The 24,584-nt window shown below is 60.5% G+C and overlaps 2 protein-coding genes across 2 annotated transcripts; both read left to right on the top strand.

The window, feature by feature from the left end:
* The first annotated feature begins 270 nt into the window (after positions 1–270).
* WNT6 (Wnt family member 6) lies at positions 271–9,621 on the top strand. Its single transcript, XM_065750551.1, is given in 5 exon segments — positions 271–365; positions 367–555; positions 5,313–5,533; positions 7,096–7,397; positions 7,708–9,621. Coding segments are annotated over 5 exon segments (1,269 nt in total). The 3' UTR covers positions 8,170–9,621.
* A 3,233-nt stretch (positions 9,622–12,854) lies between these two features.
* WNT10A (Wnt family member 10A) lies at positions 12,855–24,299 on the top strand. Its single transcript, XM_065750625.1, has 4 exons — positions 12,855–13,542; positions 15,849–16,111; positions 20,301–20,677; positions 23,595–24,299. The coding sequence occupies exons 1-4, from the start codon at positions 13,484–13,486 to the stop codon at positions 24,060–24,062; spliced, it is 1,167 nt and encodes a 388-aa protein (XP_065606697.1). The 5' UTR covers positions 12,855–13,483; the 3' UTR covers positions 24,063–24,299.
* Positions 24,300–24,584: the final 285 nt, after the last annotated feature.

The raw sequence follows: 24,584 nt of genomic DNA, 5'->3' as shown, positions 1-24,584 counted from the left end.
CAGACATGAGCAGTGGGCACCAGGCAAGGGTACAGGTGGCTGCAGGCACCTTGAGGGCAGTCTGGACAGGACAGGGCAGTCCTAGGAGCCGGGGCAGGGCTGTGCCAAGCACAGCAGCGTGGACGTGGTGACAGGCAAGCAGCAGCCACCGTCCATGCCCACGCCGTGCCCAAGGACTGCGTGCACGGATCTGCGCTTGGCATCCCGGAGTCCCCCCGCCCGGCCCGCCCTGTCCGTCCCCCCGGGCTCCGGTTTCCCTGTCGGAGGCAGATGCTTTCGCAGCCCTGTCCCTCCTCCTCCTCCTTCTGCGGAGCAGCCTCCTCGCCGCGCTCCAGCCGCCCAGAGGTGCCTGCCCAGCCCGGCCCCCCCCGGCCCCGCTGCGCCGGGCTGGCGGAGGGAGGCAGCGGGCAGCCCCGCAGCCCTCCCGGGGGGCTCGGAGGGGGCTCGGCTCTCCCGGCTGCCCCCCAACCTCGGCAGGATGTTGCACCGCTCTCGGACCCAGCTGGGGCTCTTCTTTATCCTCCTCTGCCCCGCCAACATCATCGGGCTCTGGTGGTGAGTATAGGGCATCCCGTGGGGCCGGGAGGTGAGGGGGCTTTCCGAGGGTGTCTCAGAATCGGGGACCAAGCCCTCGGGTCACCGCTTCGGTGGGGACTGCGGTGCGGCAGAGCCAGCCTAAGGGGTGTGCGCTGTCTGCTTTGGGGTCCCCAAAACCGGTGTCGGGGGGCAGCGCTGCGGGGGGCCTGGGGACGAGGCCTCTCCCCCACAGCTTCTCCCCACATCCCGAGCACTGAGTGCCTGCCGGGCAGGGAGGGGCCTCCAGACCCCTCCAATAAGTCAACTTTAATTAAAAGCCCGAGGGTCCCCACGGCGTCCCCTGGCCGCGGCAGGGACAAAACCCCCGTTTGTAATGGTGCCTTCATCAAAGGCAGCAGGGACGGTGCCTCGCAGGATCCCGGAGGGGGTGGGGGATTCATTACAGAGCTGGGACCCAGCCTCGGAAAGCCCAGGTATCTGTCGAAACATGAACTATTTAAATCTATTAAGAATTTCACCCAGCCTGTCTTTATCCGGTTTTAAGTGCTTAGATTCCAGCTCCCCGGCGTGCCGTCCGGGCTATCATTCATTATCTGAGGCTATTCGTCTCCACATTGTCACACTCTTTTGACCCCTAAAATAAAGCTCTCCGTAAACCTTTCCCCTCCCGTTCCTCCGCATGCCCGGCACCGATTTATTCCGCAGCTCCATCCCCTCCACCAGCACGGGGCAAAAAAAGGGGAGAAGAGGGGAAAGAGGGGCTCGGTGGGTACGGATGGTGCCGTCATCCTGGCAGAATCGCTGGGGAAGGGGTTTAAGAGGGTCGTGCGGTGTTCTGATGCAGGAAACCCCGGCAGAGTGAGGTGCGTGCCACGGCTCCGTGCTCCCCACCGCTCGCCTCCGGACATCTGCGCCATCCCGGGGCACGCTCCCTCCCACTGGCTGAGCGCTGCGTTATTTCCTTGGCTCGCTCTCAGCCCGCTGCTTTGCGCACGCAAAAGGCTGTCCTGTCCCTCCATCCAGCCCAGGGGCCGGTGGCGGTGGGGGGGCTTCCCCTTGCCGTCCCCCGTGCTTGGGGTCTTAGCGTTATGCCTTCACATCGGAGCGCTGAGGGCTTGAGAAAGAGCATCCTTGCCGCAGTCGGGCGTCCTCAGAGGGATCGCTGAGGGTACAGGCAGGCTCATCCCCTGCACCCCTGTGTCTGAGGAGAGGCGAAGGGAGGGGCAGAGGGCTGAGCAGGCACGCGGACCTTCTTCAATCAGAGGGGAGAGTGGTGTCAGCGAGGAAGCTGTGCCACCCAGTGCTGCAGGGCACTTGGCTTGCTCCAGGCTGTGGTCTTAGGACGCAGGGCATGTTCAGGGCAAGATTTTGGTCGAGATTTGTTCTTGCTGTTCCTGTTGATGTGATACCGTTGCTCCCATGCTGCTGGCTCCCGCTCACCCACAGTCCCCCAGTCTGACCAAGCTGTCCTTACAGGCACTTTGGGGTGAGGAAAGTCACGAGATAAAAGAAACAGCCCCAGCATCAGAGCAAGGAAGAAAAATATCCCCAGCACCTGCCATGCCTTGGCCTGTCTGCTGGCACCCATGGGCTCCCTCTGCTGCACCCTGCCAAGGGGCTCGTGGTCCCTCTCCCCATAGCTACCCCATTGTGTGCTCCATGCACCAGCAGCCTCCTGTTTTGCTCAGCCACCCGACCAGCACCACACTGGCACGGAGCACGGCTGAGCCTGTAAGGGCAGGCTACTGGGCTGGCATGCTTTGGATGAGCACCGTGAGTCACCTGCTGAGCCCGATGACCCACAGCTACCACCTGGCTGCCCTTGGCACCCCAGTACCTGTAGGCCATCCTGGGCATGCCCCAACCCCGGCATGCCCAGCGTGGGTGCCCTGTTCTGCAGCATGTCCCAGGGCAGCCATGCTGAGCAAACACCCCTTTCTTCCCATCCCAAAGTATTCTGGGCTCAGATGCTGTTTTGTGGCCACCACTTCCATGGGTGCGTGCTCCAGGAGCTGAGCCCCCAGTGCTCACATCCCACAGCTCTTTTCTCTGCAAACAGGTGCAGCAACAGCTCTGGGCTCAGGGGCTTGGCTGGGCACTACAGGTTGCTGAAGCCCTGAGCTGGGATGGAGACATGGGTGCAAAGTGAGCTGTGCCTTCACCACCCTGCAGCAGGGTCCCACATTTCCTCTTGGAAAAGCACATTGTGCTGTACACTGAAACCCGAAGTGCTGCCAGCATCTTCCTCACTAGGAGTCATCCCCATTTCCCTGCTCCAAACTGCACGCAGACAGCACAGCCCCAGGTCAGTGGGATGGGAGATAGCACTTTTGAGAAGGAGCAGGGAAGCTGAGTCCATCACAGAGGTGCACTTAGCATCCCTGGAGCATCCCTCTGCTGCCTGCCTGCAAACCAGGATCCCATGGGCTCCCCTTGTGCACAGTGCCCTGCACAGGAGCCCTGCTCCATGCTGCCTAGGGTGCTTGAGTGATAAGAGGGATTTGTGCCTGTCCTTTAATTCTATGTTTTTGTCTGGGAACTGGACTGGAGGCTGTGTCACCCTGAGCACAGGGATTGCACCAGAAGCCACAGCTTTGTCTTCCTGAGCATCCCTGGCTCTGGGAGCCAACAGGGTGCATGTCAAACGAGGAGGGAGGTTTGTAGGGCAGGTCCAGGTCCTCTACCATGCCTTGTTTTCCCCTTTTGGTGATGGGGGATGAACACCTTCATAGGAAGCACTGCAGAAATCACTGCAATCTGCTTTCTGGGGGGCTGACACTGTGATGTTCTGGCAGCAGGAGCAGGGATGCTTCAGGGGCACTGAGCCCAGTGAAGGGTTGCAGAACCGAGATGCCCCGGGTGGGCTGGAAGGGGGGGCAAGCTGGCGACCCAGCTCCATCGCCAGGGCAGGGGGAGGAGTGCCCGGCGGCAGAGGTGTGGCACCTTAATTGTAGATGCGGGAGGCCTTGGAGCAGGACAAGCTCAGGCAGATCTGGGCCCCGCGCCGGAGCCCTTGCCAAAGCAGTAGCAGTTTGGCAGCATTTTTCTTGCCCTCGTCTCCCCCCCCCCCCCCCCCAAGCCCCACAAAGCAAAACAGCTCTCGGGCTCCTGGCAGCCTCCCCTCGTGAAAAAGCAGAGCCCAGCGGAAATTAATATTGCGCTGGATTTAGGCAGCCCACCCCACGCCTCGCCGGGTCGGCCGGGGGCTGACGGCCAGGGGTGGGGACCCCCGCGGTGCCGCTGGGGCTGAACGCTCCTCGTCCTGCCGGCCCCTGTGATCCGGCACGGCCGGGGTGAGCTGCAGTTCAGCATTTGATCTGAGGGCCCGAGGGCTCGCGCATCGTTTTTATAAGATGTACAAAGAGTCCTCACTTAATGAAAGTCCCATCCCCAGTTCCTCTTATTCCTCACCCCACTGGATCAGCCAGCCAAGCCATCCCAGCCTGGGATGGGAGCTTGAATGGACGTATGTGTATCGTGGGGAGGGGTGGGATGGGATAGGGTGAGATGGGATGGGATTGGATGGAATGATCTGACAACATGCCTCAGTTTCCACATCCGCAGATGACTTAGGAGGCAACCAGGCACTGTTGTCCCATGATGCTTCCCCAGTTGTCCACCCCTTCTCAGAGAAGTCTGTGCAGCAAAAGGACACTGAGCTGTGGGCTGCGAGATCCTCAGCAGGCCCATGGGCTTGCCTCAGTTTCTCTGCTGGCAGCCAGGCTCTGTATTGCTTTAGTCCCTGAAAACTACCTCCAGCCAAAGCATCAAGGCCCATTTTCCTGGCAGAGAGGACATGTCAACCCATGCCCAGCCCCGCTCACCTATGTCCCCATCCCAACCTTTATCCATATTTGTTCCAGGGATGGGTCAGCCCGGTCCAGACTAGGTGCAAAGTGAGGGCAGCCTGTGCAGAGCTCCCACCCCAAAACTAGGCTTTAGGAGGGGCTTTGTGGTTCCTGCAGCCTGGTGTCTCTAACACAGCCCCCAAGCTGAGGGAGAGAAAAAAGGAAACCCAGGACATACTTAAACACAGAGATTTGTCTTGTGATTTTCAAGCCCCTGGGGCTTGGCCAGACTATAAAGGCTTGTCTGGGTTTGGAAGCAGCACTCAGCAGCAAGCAGGGCTGCACCCAAAAACATGGCCTGGGAGCTTCCACTCCAGGAGAGGACAGAGATGGTACACAGTGCCAGGGATGGGACATTGCTGGCGTGGGGATGAGAGGAGCTGGCTTGCAGCATCAGGGCACAGCAGCTTCCCTTTGCAATCCAGGTGGCCCAGGGCCATGCGCCAGCCAGAGGCACCCAGTGCCGCAGGACGGACAGTGGGTAGGAGGCTCAGCATGCAGCATGCCCACCCTGTGCCCGCGGCACCACTGGGCCATCGCCAACCCCGGCACGGGGCACAGTGCCGGCAGCTGTGCAGATGTGTGAGGGCACTCTGGGCAAAATGTGTGGGGGAAGTACAGGAATTTCTGTAGCCGGCGGTGTGCCGTTGTGCTCTCGCTTTGCCTTCCAGCCTGAGATGTGAGATGCGTGTGCGGCTCTCCAGCTGTGCTGGCAAGGAGCTGCCTTTGGCAGGGCTCCAGCTGAGACTTGCCCTCCCGCGCTGGGATCAGCAGAGCCAGCACCACCCTCCAGCCTTACAGCTGGAGATCTGCCCCATCCCCGGCCGGTTCTGCGGGGCACAGTTTCCCCCATATGCTGGGTGTCCCTGGCGGTGGGTCCGACCATGCCTGGTGCTTTTTTTGCTCTGCTCGCTGTCCCTCCTGCAGGGCAGTGGGGAGCCCCCTGGTCATGGACCCCAACAGCATCTGCCGCAAGACGAAGCGGCTGGCGGGGAAGCAGGCGGAGCTGTGCCAGCTGGAGCCGGAGATCGTGCAGGAGGTGGCCAAGGGCACCAAGCTGGGTGTGCGGGAGTGCCAGTACCAATTCCGCTTCCGCCGCTGGAACTGCACCAGCCACAGCAAGTACTTCGGCAAGATCCTGCAGCAGGGTAAGGTCCAGCCTCTCAACTCCCCAAAAGCCGCAGCCCCTGGGCCTTGCACCTCCTGGACCAGAGCTGGAGAGTGCGGACATGTGTGCATGCAGAGGGGGTTGCTCGGAGCTCTGCGGTGCAGCCACACTGCCGGGACATGTCTCCTTGTGTTGTAATGAAGCAATTAGCGATGCTCCCAGACAGCACGGGGCTGCGCACAGCCCAAGAATGCACCCCTGTCTGGCAGTGATTTACTGCTTCCCTCGGGACCCCACTATGTGGGAAGGGGAGGGGATCTGTGTGGGAGGTGGCCCCGCAGGTGCCCAGACTGGGCAAACCCCTTGTCCTGCCCCTGGGACATCACGTCTGCTTGCACTTCCCATGCTTGAAGCATGGCTGTAGGGCAGGATGAGCCAAACACATCCATTGGTCCAAACCATCCCCACTGCACCAACACCAGAGCAAGAGGCTGAGAGGTCAGGAGGAGGGGAGAGTGCTCTGCTGGCAGGATCACTTCCATGGGCACCAGTCCCAAACAGGTCCCTGTGCTGGGGCAGCACGGATGCTAGTGCAAGACCAGGGTGCTCTCCTCCTGGAGCTGTCTGCTGGGGACAGGAGAGACAGCTGTTCCCTGGATGGCACAGCTGGAAGGGCATCAACATCCCAAGTTCCCTTTCTTCCCACAGACTCCCCCAATTCTGAGAGTATTTCAGGGCGTGGGATGTGGAAACAGCCCTCCTACAGTCCACGTGCGCTGTCCTTCCTCCCCAGACTGTCCTCGGCACCACACAGCACTCCCCTGCAGCACTGCAAGGACACATCCTCTGGCCAGCTGTGTCCCAGCTGTAGGGAGTGAGTGACAGTGCAGGGCTGGGAAGCAACCTGAGAGCTGCTGGGGCTGGCAGCAAGCAAACAGCTGTGCATGCATGCAGGGATGGGGTCATCACGAACACGTGTCACACGTCTCCATCACATGTGTGTTATATTGGTGGGTCAGGGTATGCATGGGGCATGGCACAGCCATAATGCTGGGGCCACTCCTGGCAGGATGAATCTCCTGATATATAGATTTTGCTATAGATATGAGGAGATTCTGTGTCCCTGTGCCTGTTGTCAGAGGTGACTCCCATGACCACCCCAGTGCACCTCCTCAAGACCCCTGTCTCTCTCTATATGAATTGCAAAGAGGGCCCCATCTGTCACCCCTCTTCCCCTCTGTCCCCATGACACCCCAATGAAATGTGTCCCCACCCCCAGCTCTGTCCTGGTACCCACCTGGCACAGTGTAACCGGTGAGCCCCCCAGCAGGGTGCCACACCCCCACTGCCAGAATCCCCCGCTGGCTGTGGCTGCGAGCGGCAGGTCCGGGCAGGGGAAGGATGCTTGGAATTTGTGTCCCGGAGCAGAGAGAGACAGGAGCAAATACTAATAATAAATAATCCTGAGGGGTGGAGGCTGTGCTGGAGCAGGGAGGGGGGGGGGTAGGCAGCACCCCATGGCAACGCAGGTATAGACGGGGAGCAGGCAGGATGGCATCCTCACTGTCACCTCACAACTTGTCCCCCTCTGTCGCCCCACAGATATCCGGGAGACAGCCTTCGTGTATGCCATCACGGCAGCTGGTGTCAGCCACGCCATCACACAGGCCTGCAGCATGGGTGAGCTGCTGCAGTGTGGCTGCGAGCTGACGCGGAGCCGGGCACCCCCCTCCCCCACAGCAGGGCCGGGCACTGAGGGCACTGCCTGGGAATGGGGGGGCTGTGGGGATGACGTGCAGTTTGGCTACGAGAAGTCGCAGCAGTTCATGGACGCCAAGAGCAAGAAGGGGAAAAATGACATCCGTGCACTCATTGATCTGCACAACAACGAGGCTGGGCGCTTGGTAAGGCTCCATGCACTCCCTGCCCTCTGGAGTGAACTACACTCTTCTGGGTGAAGCCCCACAGTCCATCCTCCCCTGGACGACACCATTAAACCGGGGACGCGGGGATGCAGAGATGAAAGGATACAGGGGTGCTGGGATGCAGGGATTTGGGGTGCTGTGACGCAGGGATGCAGGATTGCTGGGAGGTGGGGAGGCTGGGATGCCAGGATGTTGGGATGCTGAGATGCAGGGATGTGGGTACCAGAGGAATGGGTACCAGAGGAATGTGAGTACCCAGCGGGGGCTCAGCACTGCCGTCTGTCCACAGGCAGTGCGCAGCTACATGAGGACAGAGTGCAAATGCCACGGGCTTTCGGGCTCCTGCACGCTGCGCACCTGCTGGCGCAAGATGCCTCACTTCCGTGAGGTGGGCGACCGCCTGCTCGAGCGCTTCAACGGTGCCTTCAAAGTCATGGGGGGCAACGATGGGAAGACCCTCATCCCGGTGGGCGACAACATCAAGCCTCCTGACAAGCAGGACCTCATCTACTCGGCCGACTCTCCTGATTTCTGCTCAGCCAACCGTAAGACAGGCTCGCTGGGCACGCGAGGCCGCATCTGCAACAGCACAGCCATGGACACGAGCGGCTGTGACCTGCTGTGCTGTGGGCGTGGGCACCGTGATGAGACCGTGGTGCTCGAGGAGAACTGTCTGTGCCGCTTCCACTGGTGCTGTGTGGTGCAGTGCCGTAAGTGCTCCGTCCGCCAGGAGCTCAGCCTCTGCATCTGACAGCCTCTCCGTGGGGTGAGGGCGCTTGGGGGAGCCGTCCCCAGGATGGTGCCGAGGGCACAGGGATGTGGAGAGGTGACACAGTGGGACCTTATGGGCTAGAGGACTGAGAGCCCAGCTCTGAGGTTGGATGTTCTTTCAGTGTGGGGACATTGCCCAGCATCCCCACGGCCCCGCTAATAAAGCCCGTGTGCCCTCTGCTCGCCTCTCCGCAGCAGGCACCGCCACCCACCCCAACACCACGGGGATGGGCTTTGAGCATCTTGCCAGAGTCCTCTGTTCTTCTCCCTCCATCTCCAGCCACCCCCCACTGCAGGGCCTGGCACGGTGGAGCCCCATGCGGCACTGCTGGCACCGTGGGGTTGGTGGCATGCGAGGCATTCGCTTGGCATGCTGCAGGCCACGTGCAGCCTCACCTGGATGGCATGGCACCAGGCAGGGCTGGGGAACCCTGCTGGGCAAACGCAGGGCGAGGAGCAGCAGTGATGCCCACCAGCAGACCCCGGCAGCATGCTCCTTGCCCGCCCCGTCCATCAAGCAGAAATGAGGGCGCCGATGAACCATTAACTTGGCCAGAGATCGCTGGGGCGGGAGCATCTCCAGCTGTCAGCTGCAGCTTTAGAGTTGGAAATTCCCTCCTGGCCCCGGGAGAGGGGCGGCACACGGGGCTCCCGGGAACTCCCGGCCTCACGCATGGCCCTGGAGCACATGGGTGTGTGTGCCAAGGTGCGTGTGCGAGCAGGCAGCTGCCGTGTGCACGCTCGGGTTGCATGCCCACGCATGGTCGTGGCTGCACGTGGGTATCCATTTTCGTGCACACACCCATCACTGCGTGAGTGATAACCTCGTGCGTGTGCAAAAGGTTTGCCTGCGTGGCCCCATGCACGTCCGTCAGTGTATGGCACATTGTCGGCACACGTTTGTCGGTGACCCTGTCCCCGTGTGTTTGTTTGCATGTATCTCAGCTCTGTGTCACTGCCGCTCTCCCTCTGCTCTGTCCCAGTTGCTCTGAATGCTGACTCACTGGGAGATGTCAGGGGCTGTAGTGGGGGTGGGAGCAGAGTTCCTTGGCTCCATCCCAGCCTTCCACAAATGGCTTCCATGGGGCTGCCTCAGTTTCCCTGCAGTGGGAACTGAGTGTGTATGGCACTGGAGAACTGGATGCTGGCTAAAGCCTGGGGAAGGAAGGAGGTTGTTGTATGGGATCTGGCCTGTGTTCTCCCTGCCATTACCCCAGAGGCTGAAACCCCCAAAAAACAAATATAGGAGAAGAAGCTGGAAAACGAAGTTCCCAGCATCTTGGGACCTCTCATTTCCCTAGAAGACCCCCCAGGCGCCTAGCAGTGCCCCCGAACTCCCTTTATCCTCACCTCTCCAGACCCTTAGAGACCCCCCATAACTCCAAGAGTCCCTGCAGCATCCCCGCAGTAACCGCGGTGACGCGGGATGAGGGATGCGGGGTGCTGGGCGGGGCGCCGGGCAGCCGCTAGGGGGAGCCACGGCCCGACGGGGGTGGGCAGGGGGGGCATGGGGATGTATGGGGGTGGGCATGGGCTGGCTGTGTACGGAGGGTCATGGGGGGGTTGTGGGGGAATGATCCCAGATCTTGGTGCTGGGCAATGTACACCACAAAGGAAAAAGGGATGTTTATCGTATTTTGGTTAAAATTAATTAATAATAATAATAATGCCCGAATGCTGCAATGTTAATGGGTTCATTTTTATTTATTTGCTTTTCAAATGGGAAGAGCACAATTTTCCCTTTAATTGCTCGAGTTGAAAACAGCCGGACAGATTAATTCAATCAAACTTGGAAAAAAAAAATTCTCCTCTGGACAGAGACCAAAAATAGAATGTTTTGGCCAAAAAAAAAAAAAAAAAGCTTCTTAGGAAAGTTTGTAGTAATACAGATAGGGGGAGGATGGGAAAGCCGTATACTGGCTTGACTGAGCCGCCCAGCACATCCCCAGCCCTCTGCCCTCCCCACCACCCCAGCCGCCAGCATGGCCCTTTGGGATGCACTCTCCCCGCCAGAGGCAGGGCTCTGGGCTCACTGCCACACGGGTCCCCTTCCCGGCCATACCAGCACCCCGACCTGCAGGCTGTCCCAGCCCCGGGCAGCTGGGCAGACAGGCTGGGCTGGCTGCGTGGCCCGGTGGCTCGCACCTGAGTCATGGCAAGCCGCCCCGGGCAGGTCGCTGGCCTCAAGCCAGAGGGAATGCAGTGATGCTGGGGGCTCCGCAGTGAGTAACGTTGCTGCCAGGGGCACGGTCACTCTGCTCCCACCCCAAACATTGACTCATGCGGCCGTCGCTCCAGTCCTGTAGGCAGGGGAATCAGGGAGACGGTGAGGAGTGAGCTGAGTGGGCTCCTTCCTCCTCCTCCTGCTCCAAGTACCCATGCTGCCGGCACCAGGCTGGGTGCCTGTCCCAGTGCTCCTCCACCCCCATCCATCCAGCAGCCCCACCACACTCAGGGATTCCCTCATGCTCCCTCCTGCACTGACTTCTATGAGATCGTCCCTGGACATCCCAAACCCACCATGGGTTCCATAGGGTCCAGAGCTTAGCATAAACCTGAAAAGGTTCTCTGGGCTGTATGGATTGGGGATAGCTTGTCCTGAACCAGAAGGGGCTAATGAGTCCGAGGCTGCCCAGAGCAGCTGTGGATGCACATCCCTGCAGTGCTCAAGGGCAGGTTGGACGCGGCTTCGGCCAAGCTGATCCATTGAGAGATGTTCCCCATGACACTGGGGTTGGATGAGAAGATTTTCATGGTCCCCATTTTCAGAGGGGAAAGGGAAAGAAGCAGGGAAGGAGGGAGTAGCTTGGCTGGGCAGGAGGATGGGAAGGGAGCGAGGGAGGGACGGGAGATTAGCTGTTTCCCATCCCCTGCAGAGCACCTGCTCACGCACCACAGAGGTGCTGAAGTGCTTTAGCCCAGGCAGTGCAGCCGAGGGCACCCTGTGTCAGCGACCCACCATCACATTTCCTGCCAGCCTTGTGCCTTCTGCGTGCAGCCCTGCTCAGAGGGGTCCTACGTGCTGTTAACCATGGTTCCCAGGCCATGCTGAATGCTTAATCCTGTGCTTTAAAGGCTTTGCTGGCACACCTGGCTCTCCCTCAGCCCAGAGACATTGATGGGACAGCAGGATCAGCCTTCCCCCTGCCCACTTCTGCTGCCAGCACCGAGGTGGTGGCACGTGGGGCTCCTTCCTGAGTCAGTGGGAGCATGCGGGTGAGACGCTCGCTCTTGGAAGCGGTTATGTCGTTAGGGGCTGGAGGAGGATGAAAGCGTTTCCCCCTCTGATTTGCCTTGGCATTGATCTGCGTGCAGGATCCCAGCGAGCACACAAACATCTGTGCCGCCGCAGCCAGGCACTGGGGACCCTGGAACTGCGGAAGACTCCTTCCAGGGGCTCTGCCCCTGCAGAACGGACCTCAGTGGGGATGCTACCCCTAGCTCCTACAGTCTCCGGGGGAAACAGCACAGCCTTGGGGCCCAGCACCAGCTCTCAACACATTGCCCAAAGGAAATGCATTTTCCTCCCCAGTGCAAACAGGAACCGACACGCCGGCGAAGCAGGCAGCCCCCGCCAGCGCAGCTGTGCCGGCACAGAGACACGCGGTGCCCGCCTGGGGGGAGCGCGCTGCCGGCTGCCGGCGTGGCGTGGGCAGTGGTGGCTGGGGACAGTGGGAGCTGCGGGGGCACTGCCCGCCCCTCCTGGCCACCTGCTGGCTCCCAACGGGCTCCAGGGCAGGGACCTGAGCTTGGGGGACAGCATTTGTCCCCAGTGCCGGGATGGGGCGAGGTGAAGCAGAGGGTGCCCGCTGACAGCCCACTTCATGTGGCTCTCCCCGTGCGTGCTCACTCCGTGTCCCATGTGTTCACCCTATGCCATGCACGCTTCCCCGTGCAACACACATCCAACTCACACTGCAGTCACCAACACTGTGCACAAACAGCATGCCCCATGCGCGCACATTCACATCAAGCACGCACTTGCCCCACGAGCGCACACATCCCCATTGCTCCCACTCTGTTCACGCTCTGTGCACACTCACACACCACACCATGCACAATCCGTGCAGCATACACACTTCCTCTTGCCATGCACTCAGTCACGCTGTGTATGCTCCCCCCACGCCCTATGCATGCTCACTCTGTGTTACATGTACTCCCCCATACTCATAAATTCTCTGCTCGTGCCCCACACACACCCACCCACACCTCATGCACACCCACCCCACATCCCGTGCACTCACCTGCACTTTGTGCACACTCACCCCGTGTGCACTCACCCCACACCAAGCCACGCACACTGAGCCATGCTCTATGCACACCCTTTGCACACTCACCCAACTCCTTGCACACTCACCCATGCCCACATCCTCCTGCCCTCTGCGCACCCCCCACTCCCCTCGCACCGTGCACACTCACCTTGCACCCCGCTCACCAACGTCTGCGCACACGACCCCCCCTCCCGCCCCGCTCCCCACGCACCCTTCCCCATCCCGCACGCCTCGTCCCGGCTCCCCGCACGCTCTTCCCCGCTCCGTGCCCGCTCCCCCCGCACCGCCCGCTCCCTCCCCGCCAGGCTGCGTGCGACACGCCGCCTCCCCGCCCCGCTGCCACCCTCTCTGCCCCGTCCTTCCCCCGCGGGCTCCTGTCTGGACGTGTCGGGACTCGGGCTCCGGGCGCTGAGTAATGCTCGGCGCAGCGCGATCCCAGGCAGAGCCGCCGCCGCCGCCGCTCCGCGCCCAGCGCTGCCGGGGCGCTCCGGCCGCGACCCTGCCCGCTCGGCCCGGCGACACCGGCGGGGGGCGGCGGGGGGGCCCGCGGCTCCCCATGTACCTGCGGGCCCCGAGGGAGCCCCCGCGCCGCTCGCCCGGCCAGCCCCCCCGGGCGCCCTGCCCACGCCCGCCGCGGCCCCGGAGCCTCGGGGAGCCCTGGGGAGCGGCGGCCGAGGGCCACCCCGGCCCCCCGGGCCGCGCCGCTATGGGGGGCTGAGGAGGGAGGCTGAGCGCGGCGGGGCGGCGTTGGGCAGGGCGGGGGGCACGCAGCCCTCGCCGGGCTCGGAGCGCGCTGGGGCGGCGGGAGGCGGCGGGGGGGGCATCCCGGGAGGATGGCAGAGCCGCCCCGGCGAGCCGAGCCCCGGCGCGCAGGGAGCCAGTGAGAGGGAGGAGAGGGGAAAACACAAACAAGCAAACAACCCACAACAAACAAAGCGGGCAGAGAGCAGCGCCGAGCCCCGCCGCCCCTGCCCCAAAGGCGCCCGCCCGCCCGCAGCCCGCACAGCCGCTGCCCCAGCGAAGATGCGCCCGGCCCTGGCCCACGGACTCTGCTCGCTGCTGCTCAGCCTCTGGGTACCCAGGTAGGAGCTGCCCCCACCCCCGGCGCCCCGACCCCCGGCAAGCCGCTGCGCACAGCCCCGCTCCGAGGTCGAGCCGAGGAGGGGGCTCCACGGGTCCTCCCCCCCGGTGCGGTCGCCCCCCCCCCCCCCGCGGTGCGGTCCCTCCGCCGCTCCGCACTCCCCGCCGCCCCGCTCCCCGCGCTCCGGGCGCTGTCAGGGCCGCTGCTTCCAGCGCTCCGGGAGCTTCTCATCACCCTCCTGGCCCGAGCCGCCCCGGCGGGTGCCCGGCCTGCCTCAGTTTCCCCGCTCTGCCCCGCGGGAGGCCAGGGGATGCGGGAGCGGCGCAGAGGGCTGCTGCCACCGTCGGGGGAGAGGTGCCGCCGGCATCGGTGCCTTCGGGCTGTGTACCCGGGAACCGCGCACTTGGGCGGAGGATCAGGCCGGTTCCCCCCCACCCCCCCTCCAACTCCCCTGCTCTGCCGATCCCACAGGCGAACTGGGGCGGCTGGGGGCCTCCTGCCTTCCAGAACGCGGCCCCCCAGCACTCACCGCCCCCGTCCGGCTTCATCTCCCCGGGTGAGTGGGAGCTCCCCTCTGCCCGCTCCGAAACTTGTGCGCTGCAGGCAACCAGGGGTTAACGCTGGTGCTGGTCGGGGGGAGTCCCCCGCCCTTCCCCCTCCCTCCAACCCCTTTAAATATAATTTGTTAACGTTGGGACTTGTATTAATTAAAGCAGCAGCCGCTGCAGCCTGTGACCCGGGGGCTTGTCACCGTGAAATCAAGTTTAAATCCAGATTTCAAGGGGGAAGAGAGATGGAGGGAGCGCTGTGTCCTCCTAGGGACGGTGACAGTGACAGCCTGGCGCGGGTCTCCGGCTCGCATGAGCGCTGGGAGGAGCGAGAGGCAGCAGGACCTGCCCTCCTCTCCCGAGGCCCTACAGGAGGGCCCCAACCTCAGTTTCCCCTCTGTGCTATGAGGAGGGTGACAATACGATTCATCCCCCTCTCCGGGATGCTGCTGGGTGAAGGTGGCAGGCACTGTGGCTGGCTCAGGACAGGCAGGGGATAAGGTCCTCGCTGTGCTTGGGGTAGGAGCTGCTGGGTCTGGGGATGGTGCTGGCCGTAGGCCTGCTCACATCTGGTGTCAGCCAGGGAGTGTGAATGGGAGCAAGAGCCAGGCAGAGGATCCTTCTTGTGTGCTTTGGAAAGATGCGCTCCCTTGCACTCCTCTGCTTCCACCTGTCCCACCTCTCCCTGTTGAAGACAGTGTGGATTTGTACTGGGCCAGACCCACGGATCACCCCATGGCAGCGGTGGGATGGGTGTAAACACACTTGGGAAGCAGCAACCTGACGCTGACAGCTCAATTTCTCCTGTAATTCTGAAGGGACACCAGTGCTGAGCCCTTCCTCCATGGCTGGGGGAGTCAGTTCCTGCCTCTGGTGCTGCTTCTCTCCTGTACCTGGCAGGGCTTGAGGGACCAGAGAGGGAGCAGTCCTCCTCCCCGAGGCCTGGCTGCTCCATGCGGGAACTGCAGCCCCCCTGCTGCGTTCTCCTCCAAGTCTCACTTCTGTAACTGAGCTTCGAAGGGCTCCTGCACTCTGCTCCTCCCAGGATCCCAACTCCTGATTGTCTTAGGGGACAGGGATCCCTGCCTGGAGACTGAGCAGGACGAGTGAGGAGCAGTGCTGGACCCTGGTGCAATTCGCACAATGCTCCTTGACATCTCACTGCCTGCTGTGCACCCTGCAGGTCCTTAGCTTGCACATTGTGGGTTCTATCCTTCTTTTCCACATCTGCCTGTGCTGGCTGTACCACCTCATCCCCTGTATCCCACACTTCATCCACCTCTTTGTGTCCCTAGACAGCATCTCTGCTGCTGCACCCCACTAAGGACCTCCACCTGCCAGTGCTTTCTGCTCTGAGGAGTGACTGCTGTCATGGTCAGTGGGGCTGGGATATGGCTATGGATGGGACTGGGATTACTGCTGGAAGCTTGTGAATAATGCATCAAGGTGCTGATGAACTTCTGCTCTGAGTTTCCCAACCAAAAAATGGCTGGTCCCTCTGGTCACCTTCCTTGCAAGGACCAGCAGTGCCATACAGGGGATGCAGCAGGGACAGAGCCAGACCTAGGATGGATCCTTGTGCTCTGGAGTCTCTGTGGATAGACAAACCTGGGGAAAAGCCTGCAGCTTGCTGACTTGGTGCCACCTTGCAGGCACTGTCCCCCTGCATGGTCCCATGTCCCCCTGCAAGGTCTTCCCCATCCCCAAGCTCTCAGCACCTTGCTCACCCCAAGCTCACGCATTTCCCTTTTTCCTCAAGCTCCTGTTCCAATGAGATCCTGGGCCTGAAGCTGCCGTCGGAGCCCGTGCTGAACGCCAACACGGTGTGCCTGACACTGCCGGGGCTGACGCGGCGGCAGCTGGAGGTGTGCGTGCGGCACCCTGACGTGACAGCCTCAGCCATCCAGGGCATCCAGATCGCCATCCATGAGTGCCAGCACCAGTTCCGGGACCAGCGCTGGAACTGCTCCAGCCTTGAGACCAAGAACAAGATCCCCTACGAGAGCATCATCTTCAGCAGAGGTAAGGGCCAAAGGGCCCCTCTCTTCTTCCTCGTCTTTTGCCCAGAAACCGCCCTCAGGAGCCTCATAGGCTCCCCATGGGCGCTCCACTTCTTCTCCATAGTGCAGGGGTCCAGGCCAGGCCTTCAGCATCCTGCAGGTGAAGGCAGAGATATGGAGCAGCCTCAAGGTCTGCCAGAGCTAGCAGCAGCAAACCTGGGCTCTTCTCTGTGCATCTTCTTTCTTGCCCTTGTCCTGAGCTGCCCAAAACTTTCCAGCATCTCGGCCCCCATCGATGTACGTGGATGCCTCACTCTGGGATTCGGTTTGATGGATGAACTGGGTGTCCTGTCTCAATCCTGTTCCTGTGCAGGAACAATGTTTTGGTGCATCGTGGTGAGCAGAAGCAATAGGATGTAGGTCTGTGAGCCCATCACCCTGGTGTCCTGCCTTGGCATTGGCTGCCCAGAGCTGAGGGCTCTCTGTCTATAGGACCATGGGGCATGGTGGTTGGGTCACATGGGGACAGGCTCCTCTGGGAGCTCAGCTCCCTGCGTGGTGCAGCTCAGGGTGGTGTCCTGATGACAGGACCTTCTGTAGAACTTGGGCGTGTCTTCTCCCTGTGCATGGAGCCTGGTGCTCAGCACACAGCAAGGTGCTTGTTGGTCCAGGCCATGGCTGGGAGAGGCCAATGGTGGCAGCACTGGTGGCAGCACTGGTGCCTCAGTGAGCAGTGCACAGGTTAGGGCCTGGCAAGGAGGGTGATAAGCATTGCAGTATTTCCAGATCTGGGAGGGATATGCTTGCTTCTGCTCTTCTCAGGAGGCAGAGACACAGGCTCACAGCTTGCACCAAGGCAAGCAGCTACCAGTGTCCCACCAGGGTGGTGAGAAACTCCAGCAGAGCATGGAAAAGAGGCACCATGAGGTCCTCAGCCCTGGGACACCATCAGTGGAGGCATGGAGATGTTTCTGTCTCCTGCTACTAGAGCTTTGCTGTGATCCCGAAGGATGACAGCTAAGGATGCAGGGAGGTGGGCACCTCTTTGGGATGTGAGTGAGCTCTGAGCACCATCCTATGTGGTTACTCAGAACCATTTTGGCATAGAGCAAGTCTCAAGGCTGATGCTGTGATCCACTTCTAGCCCACTCATATCCTTCAGTACCAGAGCTGGAGCTCTGGGCTCTGCCTTGGAGCTGTCACAGACCCACAGGAATGGAATAGCTATTGAAGCAGGGATGCAGGGTGCATCTCCCACCCACAGCCAGGAGGAGAGGTGAAGCAAGGGGTGCAGGCTCTGTGCCGCAGGCATTAATGCATCTGGTCCATGGGGAGCAGGTCTCTGCTCCATCCCTGCCGTGCCTGGGAACGCAGCGTGCTCGAAGGATCGTTGTTTGTAACCCGAAGTGACAGACCCCTTTAATCTTTCATTCCTTTTCCCACTTCTTCTGCCATCAGTTCAGCCGTGCGTGAACCTCACTTTAAATTATTTGTAGCTGCCTTCTCCTCCCGCTCTCCCCGCTTCTCCCTGCTCCACCCCGTCCTCCCACATCTCACGCATCTCCCCAGCACCCAGCACCATTGCACCCAGCCCAGTTTGGTCCTACAGAGCCCATGGACTTAATCCAAACCCTGGGGATCCCTGTTGGCTGGACTGCACCATGCATGGGTGAGCACTGGAAGCTTCACTGCAGGTGATCCTCGTCCTGGTCCTGCACATGCCAATGCACCCATGGTACAGTTCAATGCTGACACTGCCTGGCTGTGGGACAGAGGCTGCTTAGGAGGTGCCAAGGGGTCCAGTATGTCCCTGTGCTCTTGGCTCATCCCAGTCCTACCTATTTACAGCTCTGAAAGAAGTAGGTCTCCTATCCTGAGTGTCCTGGAGTGCAGCATCCCTCTGATTTCCTTTGCAGCCTTTGGAGGCTGGTTGAGGTTTGCAAGCCTGTGTCCTCCCAGGAAGAGCACCCAGGTGCCAAGGGGGCTGTGGGGCCCAGCCAGAGCCTGGTTCACTCAGCAAAGAGGGTTACAGCAGACAGGTGCTGTTATGGCCATCCAGAACTCGGGACCCCAGTGCCAGCCCTGCAGAGCCCTAACCAAGCACCGGTGCCCACAAACCGCAGTGCCTGGCCAGGCACAGCTGCAGCTGCGCTTCTGGCTGGGTTTTTGCTACCCTCAAGCAAGCTGCGGACTTCACCCACCTGGCCCTAAAGTGCATGCAGGTGCTATGGTTGCTCAGCTGCATCTCTGCGGGTGCCCACAGCCCCTGGATGTTCCTCCAAGGAGATGGGCACGAGCAATGCCCTTGGTGATGGACAGCGTCTCTTCTCCCTGCAGCCCATGGAGCTCCTTGCTGGCAGTGCCATGGGCAGATGGGAACTGCGTGCTTGGAGCGAGGGCTCCAGGCTGTCCCTGGCACGCTTGGGAGGTGCAGGGAGGCAAGTCGCGATCTGCAGGGAGCCGTTTAGCGCCTGGCGTGGGGCCAGAGCCTGGCAGGTTCACCTGCAGTTTAATTAGGGAGAGGGGAGGGAGGGAGGGAGTGGGACTGGGGGAGAGGCGGCGTGTCGGGACCAGCCGGCTCTTGCGGGTGGTGGTGGGAGAAGAGCTAGGGAGAGTTTTATGGTGTATGTCGTCCAGCTCTCATTGCCCCCCACTAGGCCATGGAGCCCATGGCCACTTCAGGACTGGGACCACCTCCATGGTCCCACACTCTCCTGAGAGATGGAGCAGCTGCTGTGAGCACACCAGAGGCAGTGCATCTTGGGGTGCCGCTAAATGTCCCCTATCTCTGAGGTGCCCAGAGACAGAATGCAGTCAGGATGCAATGCTTCCCTCAGCCTTTCTTCTTGCTTCTCCCATGGCTATAACCTCTTCTGCAGTTCCTGGAGGGATCTGGTGTCTTGGTCATCATCAAAGTCTTAGGTGGCTTGGGCAGCAGGAGAGCCTTCCTCTGAAGGGCTGATGCTCACCACGCTTGGCTGCAGTTCCCTGGAAAATCCTCCCTTGCCTAGACTGTGGTGCCTGTCTTTGTCATCTTCAGCCACCTTCCTCACTGCTTTGCTGCCACATCTGGAATCTTTGAGTGAGGACCACAAGCTGACCCTGGGCACAGAAATATGTTGGCTCAGCTGCTGCTGGGGGACCAGAGCATTGCCTGCCCAGGGTCTGGAGGATGGATGCTCTGAAGACAGGGACCCCCCAGCCTTGTCCATCAGCTACTGCATGACTAGAGGGCAGAAGGGGAAGGAGAAGAGCTGGGACTTAACCCCACGGGTTTCCCAGCTGTGAAGGGCACTGAACCAACTCAGCCTCTTCACCAGCAAGGAGATTGGCAGGCTAGACAAAATGGGTGGGCTAGTGCTTCTGTCTGGGCTCCAGAAGGGATTTTAAGGAGATGCTGCATGGGATATTGTGTGTTAGGTTGGGGAAACATGAAAATGGAGCTAACAGAATGGCAAGGGGCAGATGGGGGCATGGAGCGAGGCAGCAGCAGAGGGGCCAGGGGACAGAGAGGGGCACAGGGGCTGTTTGGGTGTGGAAATGTTACCAGCAGTGCCTCCCTGGGAGCTGCACCATTACCCGCCTGACAAAAAATGTTGTTCAACTTGTGCATTGGAAGGGACTGGCTTAGAGCAAGCTTGTCCAACACTGAAGAGAAGCTGGGAGAGGCTCCCGGTTGCTTTTAAGCAGCGCCTCGTTAATTTTTTAAATGCAGCGGTGTCAAATTAGCACACAAAAGAGCAGCACGACTTTAAATGCAGGTTTCCGAGATGCGTTTCATTTCCCTTTAATAAGATCATAGCGTTTGCTCAGCAGGTGGCCACAAAGCATGGAGGAGGCATGCGTGCTGGCGAGCATCACCAGCACCGAGCGCACACGTCGGGCAGCGTCCCTGTCCCTGGCCGCCCCATCTGCAGCTAATGACATGCGCGGACGTCCTCGCTCCCCAGCGCCTAACGACAAACAGCCGCCTGCCCTGGCAGGGTGCGGTGCGGTCGCAGCACACTCCAAAAATGGGGATGCTCAATTTTTCCAGCGCTGTGTCACATTTATAGGAGGTTTCCACTGCTAGGCTGGCGACGACCAGCCTTTGGGCTGCACCTTTTTGCTTCCCAGCGCTGGGGCTCAGGAATGGGCCACGAGTGCACCCAGAAGGGTTCTGCTGATGCTCCACAAGCCCACCCTGAGCCCTGCTCTCTCCATCCCTGCAGGTTTCCGGGAGAGCGCCTTTGCTTATGCCATCGCAGCTGCTGGTGTGGTGCATGCTGTCTCCAACGCCTGCGCCCTTGGCAAGCTGCAGGCATGTGGCTGCGACCAGAAGAGACGGGGGGACGAGGAGGCTTTCCGCCGCAAGCTGCACCGGCTCCAGCTGGAGGCCATGAACCGTGGCAAAGGCATGGTGCACGGCGTGCACATGGAGCACATGCCGGCTGAGACCCCCGGCCTCCAGGACTCCTGGGAGTGGGGCGGGTGCAGCCCTGATGTGGACTATGGGGAGAAGTTTTCCAAGGATTTCCTCGACTCTCGGGAAACCTACAGGGACATCCACTCGCGCATGAGGCTGCACAACAATCGTGTGGGGCGGCAGGTGAGCGGCATCAGGGGGATGGCAGCAGGGATGGCAATCCCAGGCCTGGTTCCCAGCCCAGGTGCCCACCCCTATTACCGGAGGGAATGCCCATAGACAGGAGAGGTCAACATACAGCACCTTTGGGCTGTGGGGTCTGCATGTCCCCAGGTGTGAGCAGGAGGTGGCACGGGGCTGGCAGTAGCCTTGTCACTCACTTCTCAGTGGCTTCAGACATGAGCTAGGCAGGTGGGAGAAGGCTGGAGCTGGAAGAAGGGGAAGAGGAGGGCCCAAGGGATGAAGAAGGGGAAGATGGTGAGGCAGCATTGGCCAGGCAGCATGCCCAGCTCCAGAACTTTGGAGAAGTGCAAGTCCTTGGGAGACTGAGTTGTAATAGTTGTGGGAGCTGAGCATGGGAGCCATGAGTGAGAACAGGAGGGTGATGCCATGCCTGGCTGCTGCCCCGGGTGCCGTGCCTGAAGATGGATGCTGCACATTGTCCCCCACACGGCCATGCCATGCTCTTACTCCTAGGATTACTTTTCTGCAGCAATAAGGAGCAATCTGCTGGGAATTCCCCAGAAAGGAGTGGCAGTGGTGGGTGCAGCAGCTCTGCGGTCTTCTCTCCTTGGGTGGGAGTGCTGATTTCTGGCCCCTCGAGCAGTAGTGCTCATCCACCACATGCAGAGCACTGTCCGTTTCCATGCACCAGCCTTAACCACAGCATCTTCAGCGCGGAGGATGCTCAGTATGTGCATCCCAAGGGCACTCTGCACGTAGAGAGGGTCAGCACACTCCTGGGCTCCCAACTAACACCCTGCAGTGCCAGGGGAGGTGACAGTCCCACGGAAGGCCACTGCTGGTGACAGTGTGATGTGTGTTTCTATAGTGGAGTGGTTATCACATTCGACTGACACGAAACCAGGCAGAAACACCCCTAATCCTTTTTTCAAATTTAGCAGTGAAGCCACAGCATCCTCCAGGCCAGCTGGGTGCACTGGTCATCGTGCCTTTGAGTGACAACTGGTTGCCCTTGGGCTCCCTATGCAAACCGAAGAGCCCAGCAGCAGGCGGGAGGCTCTGTGAGCCCTCTGCCAGATCAGAGAGCAAGAGGATGAAAGGCAGCCTGGAACTACCCATTACCCTCACAACAAAGGGCTACGATAAAGCTCTTATGAGCGTGTCTGGGAGGAGCTGGGAATGTGTGAAAGAAAGAACCAGCGAGTCTGGGCATGTGCTGAACGCGGGTGTCTGTGAGATGGGAGAAGGACCTGGGTAGGGGTGCGTGGAGGAGAGATGGTGGCAGAGGTGCTCCTGGGATGCATGAGTGTAGTGGGGTTTTGCTATCTGTGCAGAGGGAAAAGAAGCAGTCTGCAGGCTGGGATGCTGCCTTGCATGGCTTGGGATGGTCCATGTTGGGTCATCCATGTTCCACCCTCATGAGGACCGAAACACCACAGATGGGTTTTCCTGGTTCAACCACGGGAAGGGAGGTGGATAAGGATCATGTGATGGCAGCGTGTTCCCAGGATGACAGAAGCAGCTGGTGTTCTCTGCTGGCACACCCAGGGCATGGCAAGCAAATGGGCACAGCTCATGGTACTGTCTGTGAGGCAGAGCTGCTCCCTCCCAGCAGGAGACAGGGCTTCTCCGCAGGATGAAAGCCAACCTCCAGCCCAGCCCAGACCTCTGCGCCATGTGCCCCGAGCTCCAGGCGTGTTTTCCTGACCTACCTTTATTACCATAAGTGCTTAGCAACGGGGAGATTTACTCGAAAACAAGAAAACAAGCAGCAAAAAATACCCACCCCTACCAAAACAAGGCACTCCTTGTGTATGCATCCCCCCAGGGATGGGGCAGGAACAGACAGCATGCACCTAGCACAAAGCAAGAGGGCCAGGGATAGCTGGGACATCATGGAGTGTGGCCTTGCATGGGGCCACATGTCCCGTCAAGTCCCTGTGGAGCGTAAGCACATGATCCTACTAGCACGTGTGGGATGCTCTATGTCAGCCCCAGCTTAGCTTGGGCACCCAGAGGGGCTGGGCACTCTATGTGGGAGGGGGATTTGCTGGGTCTGGGAGCAGGTGGGCCCTATGGAGAAACTCTCCCTGCATGCTGAGGCTGGGATCATGCAGGAAATTGTCTCCCAGCAGTGACAAAGCTGGTGGCAAAGTGCTTCAGAGTGACTGCTGCCTTCCATCTCTGCATGTTCTGTAATTTGGGGCTAATTTCCCTTTCTATGTTGTTACTGCCTGCCCAAGGGCTGCAGAGGAGGGGCACGGGGACTGGCATGCTAACTTCCTTGCTGCTTCTGGGGCAGTTTGGAGGAGATGTTCAGTCCCTGAACCAGGGATGGAGCCAAGGGTGGCACAAACTGCTTCCATCCAAGATGTGCAGTAGCTTTGTGCCCATGGGGTCACTGGGAATGAGCTGTTTGCCTAGCTGTGGCCAAAGCACCATCCCTGTCTGGGATGGGGAACCTGACTGCTGGCAGTATCCCCTCCTCCTGGCATAGCCACTGTGGTCCTCCCTGTCCCCTGGTTAGCCGCATTCCTCAGCCAACACAACCATAGAGAATCATAGAATCATTAAGATTGGAAAAGACCACTAAGATCATCTTCTCCAACCATGCCCTGAATGCCACGTCTCCACGGTTCTTCTGCACCTCCAGGGCCAGTGACTTCACCACCTCCCTGGGCAACCCATGCCCAGTGCATCACTGCTCTTTCTGAGAAGTATTTTTTTCTTACAGTGCTGACTTTTGTGGGAGCAGACACATGGCAATGGCCTCCCCAGAAACACAAGCATCTCTAGCTTCTGCTTGAAATTCAGCTCTTGGCATCACCCATCCCTAGGCAGCTCTGTGTCACTTTCTCCATCCCTCAAATGCCGCATCCTCCCCACTAACCCCTCTGCCCTTCCCTCCACCCCACAGGTGGTGATGGACAATATGCGGAGGAAGTGCAAGTGCCACGGCACCTCGGGGAGCTGCCAGCTGAAGACCTGCTGGCAGGTGACACCCGAATTCCGCCTGGTGGGATCCCTCCTCAAGGACCGTTTCTATGGGGCCACCCTCATCCGGCCCCACAACCGCAATGCGGGGCAGCTGGAGCCGGGCCACGCGCGGCATCGCCGACGTGCCGGCATCAGCGAGCTGGTCTACTTTGAGAAGTCTCCTGACTTCTGTGAGCGGGAGCCAGCGCTGGACTCGTTGGGCACCCAAGGGCGTCTGTGCAACAAGACCAGCCCAGGCATGGACAACTGCGAGAGCCTGTGCTGCGGCCGCGGGCACAACATCCTGCGGCAAACCCGCAGCGAGCGCTGCAACTGCAAGTTCCACTGGTGCTGCTTCGTGGCATGCGAGGAGTGCCGCATCACCGAGTGGGTCAGCGTCTGCAAGTAGCTGCCCGCTTGCCCCAGGGTGCCAGGGACAAGCCCGCCCTGGTGCTGGGGAGTGATTGATCTGCCGCTTCCCTCCGCTCCGGAGATGCTCAGCACGAGGGCCCTGCAAAACCAGCACTTTGTCATTATCACCCAGGGTGGAGGCTGCTTGTGCCCACCCAGACCCACAGCACCGGGAGCACACAGCCACGCTGTACAGACTGCTGACACCAGCACCGCTCGGGAGGCACAGGGTGGGCGCTGGGATGGGGTGGGGTGGGATGGGGATGGAGGGGCATGGGGTGGGAGGGCGGGGGGACGCACTGACGTTGTGCACAGGATCCTCTGGCTGAGTGCAGGGCTGCTCTTCGAGTGGAATGGAGACGGAGCATCCCTGGGATGGAGATAGAAGCATCCCATGGGATGGAGATGGAGCATCCCAAGGGATGGAGGAGGCACAGCCCCCCAGTTGGGTCTTGCCTCCTGTAGTGCAGTGGCATGCCAGAGGGGAGGGTGCCCGGGGCTGTGCTGTGCGTGCCTGTGT

The sequence above is a fragment of the Cyrtonyx montezumae genome, unplaced genomic scaffold (assembly GCF_038088225.1).
Source record: "Cyrtonyx montezumae isolate F1298 unplaced genomic scaffold, pur_monq_1.0 scaffold_7, whole genome shotgun sequence".
Taxonomy (NCBI): Eukaryota; Metazoa; Chordata; class Aves; order Galliformes; family Odontophoridae; genus Cyrtonyx; species Cyrtonyx montezumae.
Note: the sequence above shows the minus strand (reverse complement) of the source record. Positions and strands in the feature narration are given on the sequence as shown.

What these genes read in the sequence shown, in the direction of transcription:
- WNT10A (XM_065750625.1), top strand. Translation starts at nt 13,484, where the DNA reads ATGCGCCCGGCCCTGGCCCACGGACTCTGCTCGCTGCTGCTCAGCCTC. An exon ending in CTCAGCCTCTGGGTACCCAG is followed by an intron (nt 13,543 to 15,848) that starts GTAGGAGCTGCC and finishes TTTTTCCTCAAG; the next exon opens with CTCCTGTTCCAATGAGATCC. An exon ending in ACAATCGTGTGGGGCGGCAG is followed by an intron (nt 20,678 to 23,594) that starts GTGAGCGGCATC and finishes TCCACCCCACAG; the next exon opens with GTGGTGATGGACAATATGCG.